We start from the raw sequence: 18,150 nt of genomic DNA on the forward strand, positions 1-18,150 counted from the left end.
TGTCTTTAAAATATAAAAAAGTAACCCATTACATTTTAATTTTTAAAATGAGGCACTAAGCTATTTACAAAAAAAGAAAAAATATATAACAAGTGTTCATGCTATCTCCTGGAAGTTAACAAGTAAAATTAGATCAATGAGAAAGGAAAATGTACATAGCACACATTTCTACAAATTTCTGTATTTTTCCTTTCATTGTCCTTGTAGTGAACTCTAGTTAATCATTTCTGAGGCATTCTTTCCATTCAAATGTGAGTTCTTCCAATATATGGCCGACTGATTTCAGCTACTTGCTATTTTGGGCTTTTGACATGGCTGCAAGCAAAGTCACACACAGAGATGGAACTGATGCTGGATAGCTGCAGGTGGGCCATGACAGACCTGGACAGGTTTTGCAGTGAGTGCATTAACCATAGTAGCTCAAACAATGACCAGAAGCAAATATGGAGAGTGCAGTACTATTCTGGACTGGTAGCTGCCAAGAAACCTTAGCTGCTAGGGTGATCAGGCTGGGAGACTCAAGTAAAAATCAGCACTTCTCTCTATTTTGTTGGCAGAGATAATTTCAATGAGTTCCAAACATATAGCCCCTTCCTTATTATATAATCAATAACAAATTAGTATTTATTTATTAATTATATGATAGGTACTATGCTAAGCAATGGGGATAATATAGGGGAGACAACATGTGAATCAGAAAATAAAAGATAAATGCAGAGAATAGGGCAAGTAACCTTAAGGAAAAAATGGCACTAAGTTTCATGCTGGGAGCTAAGATGGTGGCATAAAGGATGCTCCATTCTCTTGATGCTCCACACACAGACAGAAGTTAAATAAATGGCCTTAAAACACAGGAAAGCTGGAAAAATACATCTCACTGGAGTAAGAGGAGAGAGGAGACCAGGCATCGCAGCATCTTCAAGAACTGGAAGAACCTGGAGCAGCCCAACCTATGGTGACTCCACCAGAGGCAATGAAGATGTGGAACAGGAATGAACCTGGCCCAAGCCACTCCACACAGGTAGACAAAGTAGAGAAGGCAGGAATCTTACAAACTCATATGCCAGTGCAGTCGTGATGTCCCAAGGGAGCAGAGATGGAGAAACAAAACTTCAGGACCCTATTCACACCCACATGGCAGCAGAGTTCCTGAGGCAGCAAAGCAGAGAACTTGCCCAGCCCAGGCCACCTGGCAGGAGTAGGAAAGCAGCAGAATGGGGACCAGCCCAGCTCATGAAACAACAGGGGAGTTCATAGCATGGGGTGCTGAACATAGGGAGACGAAACAGCAGCAAAATGTCCTAGGGCAAGCCTAGGGTCATCTCCTGGACAGACATACCATGAGAAACAAAGGCAGCTGAGCCTACCCCAAGCACGAGAGAAGAGTATTCTGCAAGCTTGGAGCAGTGTGCCTTCTACCCTAGGAACAGAGAAGAACCTCAACAGACAGATAAGGTAATGGGGGGGAAAAACAACTAGAAAAATGAACAAAAGACAAAAAAACAAAAAATAATCCTTGACCATAGAAAGTTACTTTAGTAACAGAGAGGACCAAAATACAAACTCAGAAGAGGACAACAATGCCAAAAAGGAAACATATGAAGCCTCAAAGGAAAGGGTAAAAAGAATTTCCAGTCTCAAAGGAACCTCTGGAAGAAGTTAATAAACCAAATAATAAGAGAACTGACAGAAAAACTCAATAGCTGGGGGAAAATTTCACTGAGATCACCTAAAAACTACAACAGGCCAAATGAAAAGTGAAGCATACAAAATACTTTGAAGAAAACAAATTTCTAAAGAACAGAATGGACTAAATGGAAATGTAGGCAAAAAGAAAACACTGATGAAAACAAGTATTAAAAGAGTAGGATTGGACAAATGGAAAAGAAAACACAAACTCAAGGAAGAAAATAACTCCCCCCAAATTAGAATTAGACATCAGGAAACAATAAGACAAAATTTAAAAATAGAAGAAAATTTTAAATATCCCAATGGAAAAATGACTAACCTCGAAAGCTGACTTAGGAGAGATAATTTAAGTATCATCAGAATATCTAAATGCCAAAATCAAAAAAAGAGCCTGGACACCACATTACAAGAAATCATAAAAAAAAACAAAAACTGCCCTGATATACTTAAACAAGAAGGAAAAACAGAAATTGTAGAATCTATCAATCACCTCCAGAAAAATAATAATACCACAGGGCTACTGCAGTCAAATTCCAGAACTCCCAGGCCAAGAAAAAAGTACTACAAGTGACCATATGGAAACAATTTAAATATTGAGGAGCCACAATCAAGATTAGAAAGGTCCGAGCAGCTTCTGCATTAAAGAATTAGACAAAGAATATGATATTTTTAAGGTAAAGAATCTAGGACTACAACCTAGAATTACATATCTAGCAAAACTAAGCATAATCTTATGTAAAAAACTAATATTTAATGAAATAAAAGAATTTCAGACTTTCCTGATCAAAAAGCCAGAGCTGGAAAGAAAATTAGATGAGCAAATATGACACCCAAGAGAAGGATAAAAAGGTAAAATGAAAACTTAAGGATTTTTGATAAGGTTGAATTGAGTACATTCATATCTGGGAAGGTGATAATTGAAATAATTAAGATATCTATGATACTTGAAAAAAGGTAAGGTTCTTAAAAAAATGTGAGATACCTAAAATACGTAAGAAGTAAAAGGTAAACTACTTCTCATTAAGAGGTACATAAGTGGTAAATATGGAGGAGAATATGAGAGGAAGTGATTATGACTAAACTTTACTCTCATCGAAACTAGCCCAAAGTAGGAATAATACCACACTCAGTCGACTAGCCATAGAAACCTACCTGACCCTATAGAGAAGTGGCAGGGGCGAGGGATGGACAAAAAGGAGGGTGAGTTGGGGGAGGTGGTCATCAAAAACAAAAACATCTATGAACAGGGAAAGGCTAAAAAGAGAGAGAAAAGACTAAATGGGGGAAAAGATGGAGGGAAATACACAATTAATAATCATAACTGAATGTGAATGGGATGAACTTACTTTGAAGAGAATGAGAATCCATGACTTCTGATTCTTTTTATTTATTTATTTTTATTTTTCTCCATGGTTACATGATTCATTTTGTTTCCTTTACCTCTTCCCTTTTCCCTCCCCCTTCCCAGAGTTGACAAGCAATTCCACTGAGTTTCCTGATTCTTTTAAAAATAAGAGCTCAGTTATCACAATTAATCAGTATGTAGCCAAAGGAAGTGATTATTCTGGGACAACGATTGATTTGTGATTAACAGAATTATAGTAAGATTAATAGAATTCTAATAATTATTTTTTACAAAGGAAAACTTTTAACTACACAGTAAATCTAGCTACTTCCTCTTTTTATACAAGGGCAGTGTCTTCTAAGCAGAAAATCTATCGGTCATGCCCTCTAAGCAGAAGGCTTCACCATATATGGCATACAGGGATATCGGGGCAGAAAAATGTCTGGTAGAGATATCTCTCATTTTCCAACTATCCTAGGATTGATGGTTGACCTTTGGGGTGGGATCTTGTGATGTAATGTTAAAGTATTAAAAAGGGAAAAAACTCTTATTCAATTGTCTTAGGTTGGCAGGAAAACCTAGTGACCCAGCTTTGCAGAGAGACACTGGACTCTCTCAATAAACCTGTTATTGCCTTGGAGTTTTGTCTCTTTGTTTTATTTGTAGATTGGTTGAAAAATATCCATCACAACTCATAAAATGAAAAAGATAGCAGAGTAGATTAGAAACCAGAACCACATAATATACTGTCTAAATGAAACGCATTTAAAACAGGAAGACACACACAGAATAAAAGTAAGATTCTGGAGCAGAATCTACTACGCTTCAGCTAAAGTGAAAAAAGTAGACGTAGCAATCATGATTTTGGACAAGACAAAAGTAAAAACTGATTTAATCAAAAGAAATAAGGAAGGAAACTACTTCATGATAAAAGGTACCATAATTAATTAAACAATATCAATATTAAACATTTATGCACCAAATGGAATAGCATCCAGATTCCTAAAGGAAAAGTTTCATGAGTTTTAGGAGAAAATGGTAAAATGTTAGTAGTGGAGGACCTCAACTCTCCTCTATCAGAAACAGATAAATCCAACAAAAAAATAAACAAGAAAGAAATAGGTAAATAGAATTTCAGAAAAACTGGATATGATAGACCTCTGGAGAAAACTGAATGGAAATGGAAAGAAATACAACTTTTTCTCAGTAGTACATGGCACCTTCACAAAAACTGACCACATAATAGGGCAGAAAACCCTCATACTCAAATGTAAAATAGCAGAAATATTAAATACTTACTCTTCAGACTATCAAGGAATAAAAATTACACTCAACAAAGGGTAGCAAGAATACTAAAAATTAATTAGAAATTAGATAGAAATTAAGATGATAGATAGAAATTAAATAGAGATTAGAACAAATCACAAAAACAATTAATAATTTCATAAAAAAATATAACAATGAGGAGATAATCATATGAAAACTTGTGGGATACAGCCAAAGCAGTATTTATGGGGAAATTTACATCTGAAAATGCTTATATGTGAAAGAACAGATCAATGAATTGGACATGCAACTAAACACACTAGAAAAAGAACAAATTAGAAATGCTCACTTAAGTATCATTTTGGAAATCCTAAAAATCAAGAGAGAGATTAATAAAACTGAAAGTAAGAAAACTTTTGAACTAATAATAAATAAGACAAAGAGTTGGTTTTATGAAAAAATGAATAAAATAGACAAATCATTGGTTGACGATTAAAAAAGAGAAAAAATCAAATTATCAGTATCAAAAATAAAAAAGAGAAAACTGCTACCAGTGGAGTAATTATTGGGAGTTATTTTGTCCAACTATATGCCAATAAATCTGATAAATGAAAGAGATAAATACTTGCAAAAATATAAACTGTCTAGATTAGTAAAAGAGGGAATAGAATACTTAAAGAATCCTATCACAGAAAAAGAAATTGAAAACCATCAAGGAACTCCCTAAGATAAAGGCCCCAGGGCCAGATGGATTCACAAGTGAATTCTATTAAACATTCAAAAATCAACTAACTCCAATACTATATAAACTATTTTTTTAAAAATAGGGGAAGTGGGAATCCCTACAAACTCTTTTCATGCCACAAATGAGGGATTGATACCTAAATGAGGAAGAGCTAAATCAGAGAAAGAAAACCATATACCAATCTCTCTGATGAACACTGATGCAAAAGTTTTAAATAAAATACTAACAAGGAGGTTACAACATTATATCACAAGAATCATACCCTACAATCAGGTGGATTTTATACCAGGGATGGTTCAATATTAGAAAAACAATCAGCATAACTGATCATATCAGTAACAAAACCAATAGAAACCAGATAATTATTTCAATAGATAGAGAAAAAGTATTTGAAGAAATACAACATCCATTCCTTATAAAAACATTATAAAACACTGTAATAAATGGAACCTTCTAGAAAGTGATAAATGGCATCTATCTAAAACTACCATCAAGTGTTATCCATAATGGGGACAAACTAAAACCTTTCCCAATAAGGTTAGATATAAAGTAAGGATGCCCATCATCACCACTCTTATTTAATTCTGTACTAGAAATGCCTGCTATAGCAATAAGAGCAGAAAAAGAAATAGAAGGAATTAGAATAAGCAATGAAGAAACAAAGTTTATCACTCTTTGCAGATGATATGATGATATACTTAAGTGAATCAACCAAAAAACTGAAAACAGAATATCAGCAAATTTTCAGGATGCAACATAAACTCACATAAATCAGCATTTCTATTTACGACCAACAAAATCCAACAGCAAGAGGTGTAAAAGAAAATTCCATTCAAAATAACTCTAAAGAATATAAAATACTTGGTGGCATATCTATCAAGACAAACTCAGCAACTAGATGGATACAATTACAAAACACTCTTCCCATAAATAAAGTCAGACCTAAGAAATTGGAAAAACATTAATTAAATTGCTCATGGATAGGGATAAGCCAAAAATATTGAAAATGACAATCCTACCTAAATTGATTTACCTATTCAGTTCTATACCAAACTATTCCCAAATTGCTTATAGAACAAGAAAATTAACAACAAGGTTTATCTGAAAGAACAAAAGGCCAAGAGTATCAAGACAATTAATGGAAAAATGAAGGAAGGAGGCCTGGCTGTACCAGATATCAAACTATATTATAAAGCAGTAATCTTTAAAACAATTTGGTACTGGCTAGGAAATAGAAGGGTGGATTAATGGAATAGATTAGTTAATCAACACATGGCCATTAGTGCTGTAGCAACTAAGTGTTCCAGATAAGAAATGAATAAGAAAGAGAGCAAGTTGAAAAGATATGAGAAACTGCCTTGTGCTTTTAATGATGTCCAAATTCATCTATTTAATGTTAATATTTTTTTGGTGATACTATATGCCTATGAATCAAGAACACTACAATTTCTGAAGAAATAATATCTCAGGAGATTAAAACTGAGAAGCATTCAAAGGGCAATAAGGAAACCCAGGGTAGACATAAATATAGTTGAATATATCCATGAAAATTTGTGTTCAATTTTATCACCTCTGGCTCCTGAAGTGATGTCCCCAGGATTCAGATCAACTTGAACACTTGTTTTTAAGTACCTATCGTGTGTTTTTTACATTAAATTTTTTTCAATGAACAAAAATCTATTTTTGCTCTTTCTTCCCATTAAATAAGAAAATAAAAAAAATCTCTTGTAACAAGTATGTATTCACACATTTCTGAACATCATTCCCTAAGAGTGCAAAGGACCTTTTCATCATTCTCTTCCACTATCATCTGTATTCTATCTGTTTCAATTAGCTCTTTCAAGTTCTCTAAACCATAATTATGGGTACAATTTATTTACATGAAGCAGCTTTCTATAAATCAGGTCATCTTGTTTGCCTATGACATTTAGTTCAAGTTTCATTTTTCCCCCCTGTAGTATGGCTTTAGGATAAGAATTCATATAAATAGGGAATATTTGGGAAATTTGTATTTTTCTGTTGTTAACGTTTCAACATCATTTCTCCTATTGAAAACTTCCTTTGTACCTAGAGGTTTAACATCTCTACTCTATCCTAAGCAATTCTTATCCAATACTAAAATTTATAAGCAGGAGGTAGAGTAAAAGATATCATTAAGGTAATTTATGATTAAAAAAAGGTGGGAGGGGTCACAGATGGAGAGATCAGATAGCATGATGGGGCTTTTCAGCTCAGTGAATCACACACTTCATACAGCCACTCAAAGCAATATAGTCTGTATCTTCTCCACTATACCCTACTTTGGCTTTTGGAAGAATTATTTAGAATAGGTGAAACTTTAGTTTAAAAAAACACTTTAAAAGAAAGGAATCTTATAAACTTGATAATTTACTTTGGGGTGTTTTAAACCTTTACTTTTTAAAACAAATTACTTTTTAAGTGTAACTAAATTATTTAATGGTGTAGCTCAAAGTTTCTCTTTTTCATTCCTCACAAAAAAAAGAACAGAGAAAGAGAAAATTATCTTTTGTATAATAAATTTGAAGTATCACATCTAAAAAGCCTCAGATTATCTTTCAAACTAAGTAATTTGAGTTTTTAAACTTTTTTTCAAAGATCATACATCATTTTATCAATTTTTTTTTTAACCCTTGTACTTCGGTGTATTGTCTCATAGGTGGAAGAGTGGTAAGGGTGGGCAATGGGGGTCAAGTGACTTGCCCAGGGTCACACAGCTGGGAAGTGGCTGAGGTCGGGTTTGAACCTAGGACCTCCTGTCTCTAGGCCTGACTCTCACTCCACTGAGCTACTCAGCTGCTCCCATTTTATCAATTTTTTAAAAAGCTATTTCATTAATTCATTTTGGCTTTCTATCGCAGTAATTTCCAGATATAATTTCTCCCAATACCAAATAAGCCCTACCTTGTAAAAAAGAAAAGTAGTTAAACAAAATTAACAAACTGTGACTTTGATAGTTTTATGATATTTGGTACCCATAGCTTTCTCCTTTCTACTGAAATCTCAATTTAAAAAAAATTTTCAGTTGTAAAATTCTGAATGCAGTTTAAATTCACTTCATGAATGCAACTATTTTCACAATGACCCCTGTGAATGAAGAGGCTAGAAAAATGCCCTATTCACATTCCAAGATAGACACAAATTAAAAAGTACCTGATAGAAGTCCGTTTTCTTTGCAATGACTTTTAATATTCCTGGAACAATGGGAGGAACTGTTACCATTTGTAACTTTCCAAACAGTGGATTACTTCCAGAGATTTTACTCCGTTTCATCCTGTCTTCACACACAAGGGCCAGGGACTGAGAATGGCTTATTATCTCGAGCAGTGTGAAGATGGAGACATTCTGAATCTGGCAGTCATTTACACAGCAGCAGATAGTCATGAGAGATTTAAGCCACATGGGGAAGCTGGATTCACATTCTCCACAAAGGGAAGACAACATAACGAAGACACAAAAACAAAGAAATTAAGATACTCAATTTTTCAGACTTCACGGCAGCTTAAAACTCATTATCAGGCAAACATTTAAAGTGAAGATGCTATTCTGGAAGTTTATTTTGTCAGTAGATTTGATACCATTACAGCAGTAGTTCCCAAACTTTTTTGGCCTACTGCCCCATTTCCAGAAAAAATATTACTTAGCCCCCTGGAAATTAATTTTTTTTATATTTTAATAGCAATTCATAGGAAAGAAATGCACCTGGGGCCATCACTGACTCCCTGGATTGCTGCAGCACCCACCAGGGGTTGGTAGCGTCCACTTTGGGAATCACTGCATTAGAGGGATAACAATCTATGTGTTACATATAAATGTCTTCATTTGCAGCATGGTATAGTAGATCGAAAGTTGGCTTTAGGGAATCAAGAAGGTCGAAGTCTGATTCTGACCATTCAAAGGAGTTAAGTTGCTTAACCTCTTAGATCTTCAGGCACCTAAGATTCTAAGTTAGAGAAGGACAGTAGAACTGCTCTGAAAGAAAGAACCCCCCCCCCCCAGGGGGGCTTCCTGTAGCAGTGAAATTGCATACCATAAACAAAAACAAATCCTGCCATAGTACAGAAAAATCTATAAAATTTGGAAAGTCTGTGACTCTCTAGGATTATGAGAAGCAACATAGTGTATCTGATAGTACTGAAATTGGAGTCCAAAGATATGACTTTCAGTCTTGGTCCCAACACACTTACTATGTTCTAATTAGTTACTTTGAGGGTAAGCTTTATTTATTTTAAAAAATTATTTAAATATATATGTCTCTAACCAATTCCATGTAATAACAAATTTCCACATAAGTTTTCTGAAGTTATATGATCCAAAATGTCTCCCTTCTTCACTTCCCTCTCCCTTCCTGGAGGTGGCAAGCAATTTTATCTGGGTCATACATGTATTGTCGCTCTCTGAGCTTTGGTTTCCTGCATAATGGGGATAATAATATTTGTACTGTTTGCTTTGCAGAATTATTGTGAGGGATTAATTCAATTACGTTGAAAATCATAAAAATTTTATATGTATCAGCTATTTGATCATATAATTATATTTAATTGCCTTTTCCCTAACTTATCACAGTTTGCTGCTGAGGAAAAAAATGAGAAAACCTAATACTAAATATGATTCTTCTTTACAATTAGATTCACATTTGTATTTTTTGGTTATGGAGGGTCAGAATTAGCAGTAGAATTGGCACAAAAAAATCTATGTGTCACTGTGCAAATCATTTCCTCTTTCTGGTTCTGGTTCTTTATCTGTAAAATGAAAAGGGTAGACTAGATGCTTCCTAAGGATTCTTCCAGCTCTAATCACTACAAAAATCACTACAAAATGTTTCCATCTGCCTTTCCCTGCAACTGGCACAAGGGAAAAAAAAGTGTGATAAAAGCAAAAGATCCTCGTTAGGGGAAAGAGTATTAAACTTCAAAGTCAGGAAGGTCTTGATTTAAATCCTGCTTTAGATGCTCTCACCACCCATACACATAGTCTTTCCACTGGGCCCTCTGGAATTCCTCTTTCATAGACATCAAACTTCCCTTCATCTTAATTCTTTTCCTCTCCCATTTTTTCCATCATTTAACTTATCCATGAAACCTGGCTCCCCTGTGGCAACACAGCCTCCCTGGCCACACTTTCCTGTAGTAGCTGAATCTTTATTCAATGGAATCGAAACACTTCTTGTTCCTTATTCTTTTTTTTTTTTTTAAACCCTTGTACTTTGGTGTATTGTCTCATAGGTGGAAGATTGGTAAGGGTGGGCAATGGGGGTCAAGTGACTTGCCCAGGGTCACACAGCTGGGAAGTGGCTGAGGCTGGGTTTGAACCTAGGACCTCCTGTCTCTAGGCCTGACTCTCACTCCAGCTGCCCCCTGTTCCTTATTCTTACTGCCAGGTTTTCCTCCTGTCTCCATCCCTTAAGATCTGTCCTCCATTGAGGTTTATACTATTCATCTCTATCACTCAATAAAAATCCCCACAGCTGTTGTTCACAGACTTCCAGGTAACTTCCTTTACTTCCTCATTGAGGACCTGGTACCCCCCTAACTCCTTGACCATCCCTCCTGCACTAGCCACTCTCTCATCTTTTCCCCATCTTGACCCCTTGGTGAACCAATTAATTCTACACTTTCCTCCTGAGACCCTCACCCTCATCACTTTACCAGTTGTGCCCTGTCGAAACTCAGCTTTGAATCATTCCCCAATCTGCCACCTTCACTCCTACCCACGAACAAAGGTTGAGAGAAATCACACCACTATCCTGACTACAAACGTCTTGACTTTGCCCTCCCTGCTGCCAGGCAATCCTATTATTGTCCTCCTCATCCCACTCTCCATAATCCTTCTTCTCAACCTCTCTCCCTACCTTCTCAGCTAAGAACCTCACCTATTTTACAGAAAAAATTGCAGCCATTGACCAGACATTCAATCCTCGTCTCGTATCCCAGTGCCTTCTGCCACTGCCTCCTTCACCCCTGTGTCCCATGAAGAGGTGGCCTTGGCCCTTTCTCAGGCTAAACCTTCCACTCATCCATCTCCTTCCCTGTAGCCTCCAAGCATGTCTACATCTCCCTCCTCTTCAAAAAGTCCCCTCTCACCCCCATTGCCCGGGCTCATTAGCATCCCCTCCATCTTCTGCCCTACGTGGCTGAATTCCTTAGAAAGGTTGTCTAGGATAGAGGCTTCTACTTTCTCTCACTCTCTTTTTCAAACACTTTACAATTTGGCTTGTGATTTCAACAGGCCACCCAAAAGGCCCTCTGCAAAGTTAGGAATAATCCTTGAAGACCTTTTCTCTCAGGATATCACTCCCTCCAACCTACTGGGCTGCCCAGACACTTGGCTAGATTTTCATCCAGATCTCATCCTCCACCCCTAAACTCAAAATATTCAAAACTAAATTCATTATCTTTTCCCCTAAAGCCTCTGCCCTTTCTAGTTTCCCTATTTAAAACACACACACACACACACACACACACACACACACACACACACACACACACACACACACNCACACACACACACACACACACACACACACACACACACACACACACACCAACACACACACACACACACACAATCCTTACTTTCTGTCTTAAAATTGAGACAAAATATTATTTCTAAGGCAGAAGAGTGGCAAAGGCTAGGCAATTGGGGCCTAAGGGACCTGTGTAGGGACATCCTGATGGGAAGTGTTGGAGGCCAGATTTAAACTCAAGATCTCCTGTCTCCAAGCCTGGCACCTGAGCCACCTCACCATCCCTATAATGTAGAAGGCAACATCATCTTCCTAGTCCTTCAGGCTCAAAACCTACGGGTCATACTCAGCTCTTCAATATCCTTCATTTTCATTCTGGAATATATCCCCTTCTTTCATCTGGCACCTCCACTATTCTGTTGCAGGCACTCAGGACTATTGCCATAACCTTCTCAGGGGTCCACCTACCTCAAATCTCTTTCCACTCCACTCTTTCCTAAAGCTCAGATCCAACTAGACGCTAATGACTCCCTGTTGTCTCTAGGATCAAATATGACACATTTTCTTTGGCACTCAAGGCCCTTTATAAGCCAGCATCCTCCTAACTTTCCAGGCTTCTCTAACCCAGGGACACCGGCCTCTCTGCTGTCCCGAGAACAAGGTGCTCCATCTCTTAGCCCCAGAGAATGCTTAGGATACTCTCCCTCCTCATCTTTGTCTCCTGGTTTCTCCTTCACATTCCAGCTAAAATCTCATCTTCTACAGAAAGCCTTTCCCAACTCCTCTTAATTCTGATGAATCTGGTTAATTCCAATTCCATCTTTTAATTATTTCCTATTTATCTTGCCTATAACTTGTTTGTACATATCTCTTTATTGTCTCCCTCATTAGATTGTGAGCTCCTTACAACCATGGGCTGTCTTCTGTGACTTCTTGTATTTTCCTAGCACAGTACCTGACACAGAGCAGGTGCTTAATAAATATATACTGATTGACTGAGAAAGTTACTTAACCTTTTTCAAACTCAATTTTTCTCACCTATGAAGTAAAGCTCATAACAGAACCTGCCCTAGAAGGTTGTTGAGGCTATTACATAAGATGATGATATATGTAAAACATTTTGCAAATCTTAAAATTCCAAAAAAAGATTATTTTTATTGTTAGTCAATAGTGAACTTCTTTTCTTTCTTTCTTTCTTTAAACCCTTATCTTCTGACTTAGAATCAATACGAAGTATTAATTTCAAGGCAGAAGGGTAGCAAGGGCTAGGCAACTGGAGTTATGCAGTAAAGGTGTCTGAGGCCAGATTTGAATCCAGGATCTCTTGTCAGTAAGCAGGACTCTCTATCCACTGAGTGGCCTAGCTGCCCCAGGAAACTTATTTCTATAGATTATTTAAAAGATTATTTCCTTCTTACCAGGTGCTTGGAAAAGAGATGTATAGAGATGCTCTGTTTCCTCCTGAGAAAGGTAGACAGGGAAGGTCGAACAGTCCAGCAGAAAACGACAAGCACTAGCAAAGGCTTCCTGGCAATCCTTGCTCAAATCTCCCAAGTCAATAATTACCTTGTAAATATACCATTCCTCTTCCTCTTTTTCCTTTTTCTTGCCAAGGTTATGGGTTGAAGAAAAAGAAGGCCTTTTTTGCTTAGTTGGAGACACTCGGACTGTGAATAAGTCTGAAAGCATCTGTTTAAACTGGGGCACTGTGATTGCCTTTGTTTCCAGTAAGCTTCTCTTCTTGCCAGAGTTTTCAATAATTGTGATGTTTGCTTCATCTTTGTCCTTTGGGCTTATAGTTACCATTGACTGATTTTCCTCTCCACGCTCTGGTAGCTGCACTCCAAAAATGTGCTTGTTGGTAAAAGTAGTAACTAGTTCTTGAAGGTAGTGCAAAGTTTTTTGCATGCTACCATTTCTTTTCCAGACATCATCCTTTTCTGGAGAAATCTTAGGGATTCCTAAGTGCTGAGAAAGTTCTGGGGATGAAGCACTTAGGCCAATACCACTGTCTTCAGATTTAAGTGGGGGAAATGAAGCATCATCATCATCATCAGGAATTGCAGACTTTGTTTCTACATTTTCTACAGTTTTTCCATCACTTTTATCTATTTTAGGATTCTGTCATGAGATAAAAATATTTCACTTTTTAATTATGAAAACTTGAAAAGAAGGGATTCAGATTTAGTTAATTTCTATGTAATATTTAAAAAGTACACACAAATCAAAAACCTCTTTTGTCTTTCAGAACTGTAACTCTAGTCCGGGATAAGAATTTTTTTTTTAAATTCATTCACTGACTTAACAAAAAACTATTAAGAACCTGTTGCCTTCAGAGCCTGTGGTAAGAATAAAGTAAAGATAAGGAAGAAAAAAAAGATAAGGCAAAATCTCTGCACTACAGTTGGTGAAACTGTGAACTGATCCAACTATTTCGGAGAGTAACCTGGAATTGTGCCCAAAGAGTTATAGAATTGTGTAAAAACTTTGACCCAGAAATATCACTATTAGGTTTGTTAAAATGATTAGAGAATAAAGAAAAGAACCTATATATTCTAAAATATTTGTAGCAGCTCTCTTTGTAGTGGCAAAGAACTGGAAACTCAGGGGATGCCCATCAATTGGGGAATAGTTAAACAAGTTGTGGCATGTGACTGTGATGGAATATTACTGCACTGTAAGAAATGTGGGCTAATTAAAAACAAAACAAAACATTGAAAGACCTACATGAAATTATGAATAGCAACAGAAAAATGTTGTCTGAAGAATAACTTGTGTATGCTCACCTCCAGAGAAAGAATTGATAAACAGAAACAAGCAAGACATATATATATATATGTATATATACATATATATATATTTTTTTTTTGTGGGGGGGAGGGGTTCAAATGATGCCTTCTCTAGTGCAAGGAAAGGAGGGAAGGAAGGAGAAGCCTAAGAACTTTAATTTAATAAATGAACTAATTAAAAAAGAAATTGATACTTAAAAAAAGAATCTCTGCCCTCTTTGAGCTTATATTCTAGAGGAAAATACACAGATAACTACTTTATATAACATTATATAAATGCATGAAAAGTTCATGGTCTTCAATTAGAATAATATATCAATAATATGAAGAGAGATTAGTGTGTTATATCAATCTGCTTACTCAGAGGATGTTGGTCTTTTTTTAGAGTCAACTGTTTTTCTTACATACACTATTATTCAGTTGATCTTCCTCAAAGTTTGAAGTATTCAACACACTCTATCTCTCTAGGAAACAATAAAATAACTGATTATTTTTCTAATTGCTTTTACTTGTAGTTTTGATTTACCTTAATTTTTTTTATTATTTTTATTTTATTTTATTTTTAAACCCTTAACTTCTGTGTATTGGTTCATAGGTGGAAGAGTGGTAAGGGTGGGCAATGGGGGTCAAGTGACTTGCCCAGGGTCACACAGCTGGGAAGTGTCTGAGGCCGGATTTGAACCTAGGACCTCCCGTCTCTAGGCCTGACTCTCAATCCACTGAGCTACCCAGCTGTCCCCTTGATTTACCTTAAGACTGATATTTTTTGTTAAATTTTCATGGTTATTTGACAAGAAGTTTGGGAAAAACTGGGAAGCAGTGTGGCAAAAACTGCTTTGGATCATGATCTTGCATGACACATCCCACGATAGAGTTCCAAGTGGATAGATACTCAGCTATATTAAGAAATGGATAGAGGTTTTGTTCATATCTTTAGCTAATAAGAGAAATCTTAATTAAACAAGAAATAGAAACCACAAGATAAAGCATATAACTTCAGTTACATGAAATTGAACAGCTTTTGCATAAATAAAAACAATTCAGCTGAAAGAGGAAGAGTCGTTGTTGATTAAGAAAATAATCTTTAAATCAAATATCTCTGAAGAGGGTTTAATATCCAAGATATAAGATTATTAACTTAGGACTATAAGGAAATTTAGAGGTAACTCATTCATTTTACAGAGAAGGAAATTGAGGCTTAAAGAGATCAAGTGACTTCCTTGGGTCATAGAACTAATTCAAGTCTTCCTGGCTCCAAATTCAGCATGTTACCCACAATGACTTACTACCACAATGATGATGATGGCAATAGTGAAAATAATAATAGTTAACATTTATATAATGACTGCTGGGTGCTAGACACGGTGAGAAACATACCTCAAATATTATCTTATTTGAATTTCTGGGTCAGGTGAAAAACAAAATGGCAGATGATATTTTTTGTGTTGCTACACAACCTCTCAAACCAATTTAAAACAGAAATTATGTGCCAAAGATAAAGCAACTTCAGCTATTTCCATGGTCTAGGGGCCACTCAGAATCCAAAAGAACCTTAAAAAAAAAACAAACCAACCATCACCAACAAAGCCACAACCCGGAAGCCCAGGAGCTGATGCCTACTCCTCCTGAGCTCACTTAGCACTTTTCCTCTTCCCTCCTCTGCCATGGACAATGAGGTTACAATAGCAAACCCAAAGAACCAATTTCAGGTGGCACCAAAACCCCCTCCTGTGCCCCATTCTCTCCTGCCCCTTTCTACTGCAATAGTTGCAGGTTCCAAAATACATCCTCAAAAATCAAAAGCATTTCTGTGTAACAATAACAAAATATAAGAAGTATAATAGAAAGAGAAATCCTATCCTAAGGAACTATTATTATGAAATGCATAAAATATCTGGGGATCAACTTTCTAAGGCCCATAAAAGGCTTGTATAGATTCAATTACAAAGTGTTACTTAAGTCTAGAGTTGTTATACATGGTATGGTATGTGTTTTTAGACTTTTCCAATGTATTGATCAGGGGTGATGACTTTTTTTTTCACCTTTCCAAAAAAATTTTTCATATGGAATGACTTTCAGGGAGGAGAAAAGGGAGGGATACCATGGGATACTATGATAATATAAGAAATAGAAAATATCAATAAAATTTTATTTAAAAAACAAATATTATCTCATTTGATCCTTACAACAACCCTGGGAGGTAGGTATCCTCACTTTATAGAAGATGAAACTAAAGTAGAACAACCTGTTGGTGCCTACTTATATCTCAGACCTCCCTGATTCCAGTGCTCCAGTGCTGCCTAGGTGCCTCTAAGTAGTAATGGGTAAAAAGGTTATGAACAAATAGTTCACACAAACTATTCTAATTATATTGTAGTTATTATAATACAAATATTAGTATATTAATTATATTTCTAGAATATTAACATTTCCTATAATATAATAATTATATTACATTAATTATAACCATATTATAATTATCTAAAATTTAAAAATATAATTATATAATTACAATAATTATAATTATATATTGTAAGGCTGAATTTGGGCTCAGAAAAAGTTGGGACATTGCAGACTGTGGAAAATTATAAGTATAGTCTATGTACAGGTGAGTATTGTCCCATTCCTCTCTAAGCTGCACGCAGGACTTTCTTTACCACCTTCTCTTTTGTTATCTTTCCCCAGCACAGTGAGCACATAGTATACACTTAATAAATTCATACAGACTAACCCAGGGAGCCCTTGTCCAGAAAACCTGTCCTTGGGTCTTTCAGGGAGTTTCTAGTACCTTGTTAATACTATGTCACCTATGGAAGGTTTCTATTTATAAACAAAAGCTCCTCAACTCAAGGGTCTTTATACAGTAACATTAAAGATTCAGAAAAATCAGGCAGGTGCAATTAGAATGACTTGAAGTTTGACTCTGGCTTCCAGGTCCTCTGTAACATATTTCTGCAATGGATCATTTCACATCTCCCATAAACTAGACTAATATATTGTTGGAGGTTTTTTGGGGGGAAGTTTAAGCCCTTACTTTCTATTTTAGTAACAAATCTAAGACAGAAGGGTAAGGGGTAGGCGAATGGAGTTTAGTGACTTGCCCCAGAAGTGTTGGAGTCCAGATTTGAACCCAGGTCTTCTAGTTTCCAGGCCCTGGAGCTCTATCAAACACTGTGCTATTTACCTGTCCCATATGTTTGTCAATATAATGCTGAAGATTAATATTATTTAAAGTAATATTGGGAGAAGAATTTGGAATCACGCCCAAAGAAGTATAAAACTAAGGTATACTATTGCTGGGTCTATTTCCAAATGAGATCAGGGGAAGAGGAAAAGAACCTATGTGTAACAAAATATTCATAACAGTTTTCTGTGGCAATAAAGAACTGGAAATCAAGGGGATGTCCATCGACTGGGGAATGGCTAAACAAAATGTGGTATAGGATTGTGATGGAATTCTAATGCACCATAAGAAATGATGAGCAGATAAGGAATGGTGAACAGGATGATTTCAGAAAGAGCTGGAAAGACTTCCATGAACCGATGCAGAGTAAAATAAGCAGAGCCAGGAGAACATTATACATAGTAACAGCAATTTTGCTACTAACAGCAATGCAGTTACCCAAGACAATTCTGAGAGACTTAAAAAAAAGAATGCTATCTACCCCAGAGAAAGAACTGTTGGAGTGGGAATGCAGATGAAAACATATGATTTATCACTTGTTTATCTGGGTATATGATTTGGAGTTTTGGTTTTACAAGATTATTCACTTATAAAAATGAATAATATGGAAATTTAAAAAAACCTTTAACCACACAAAAAAGAAATGAT

The 18,150-nt window shown here is 36.1% G+C and overlaps 1 protein-coding gene across 1 annotated transcript in view; it reads right to left on the reverse strand.

Moving 5' to 3' along the window:
* The window catches only part of DOP1B (DOP1 leucine zipper like protein B), a 136,964-nt gene that overhangs the window by 60,204 nt on the left and 58,610 nt on the right, over nucleotides 1-18,150 (reverse strand). The window contains exons 14-17 of the mRNA XM_044670271.1: nucleotides 17,941-17,951; nucleotides 12,948-13,604; nucleotides 12,058-12,060; nucleotides 8,217-8,485 (exon numbers count right to left, since the gene is read on the reverse strand). Coding sequence (XP_044526206.1) covers nucleotides 8,217-8,485; nucleotides 12,058-12,060; nucleotides 12,948-13,604; nucleotides 17,941-17,951 — 940 coding nt within the window. The remainder of the gene's footprint in view (nucleotides 1-8,216; nucleotides 8,486-12,057; nucleotides 12,061-12,947; nucleotides 13,605-17,940; nucleotides 17,952-18,150) is intronic.

The sequence above is a fragment of the Gracilinanus agilis genome, chromosome 3 (assembly GCF_016433145.1).
Source record: "Gracilinanus agilis isolate LMUSP501 chromosome 3, AgileGrace, whole genome shotgun sequence".
Lineage (NCBI taxonomy): Eukaryota > Metazoa > Chordata > Mammalia > Didelphimorphia > Didelphidae > Gracilinanus > Gracilinanus agilis.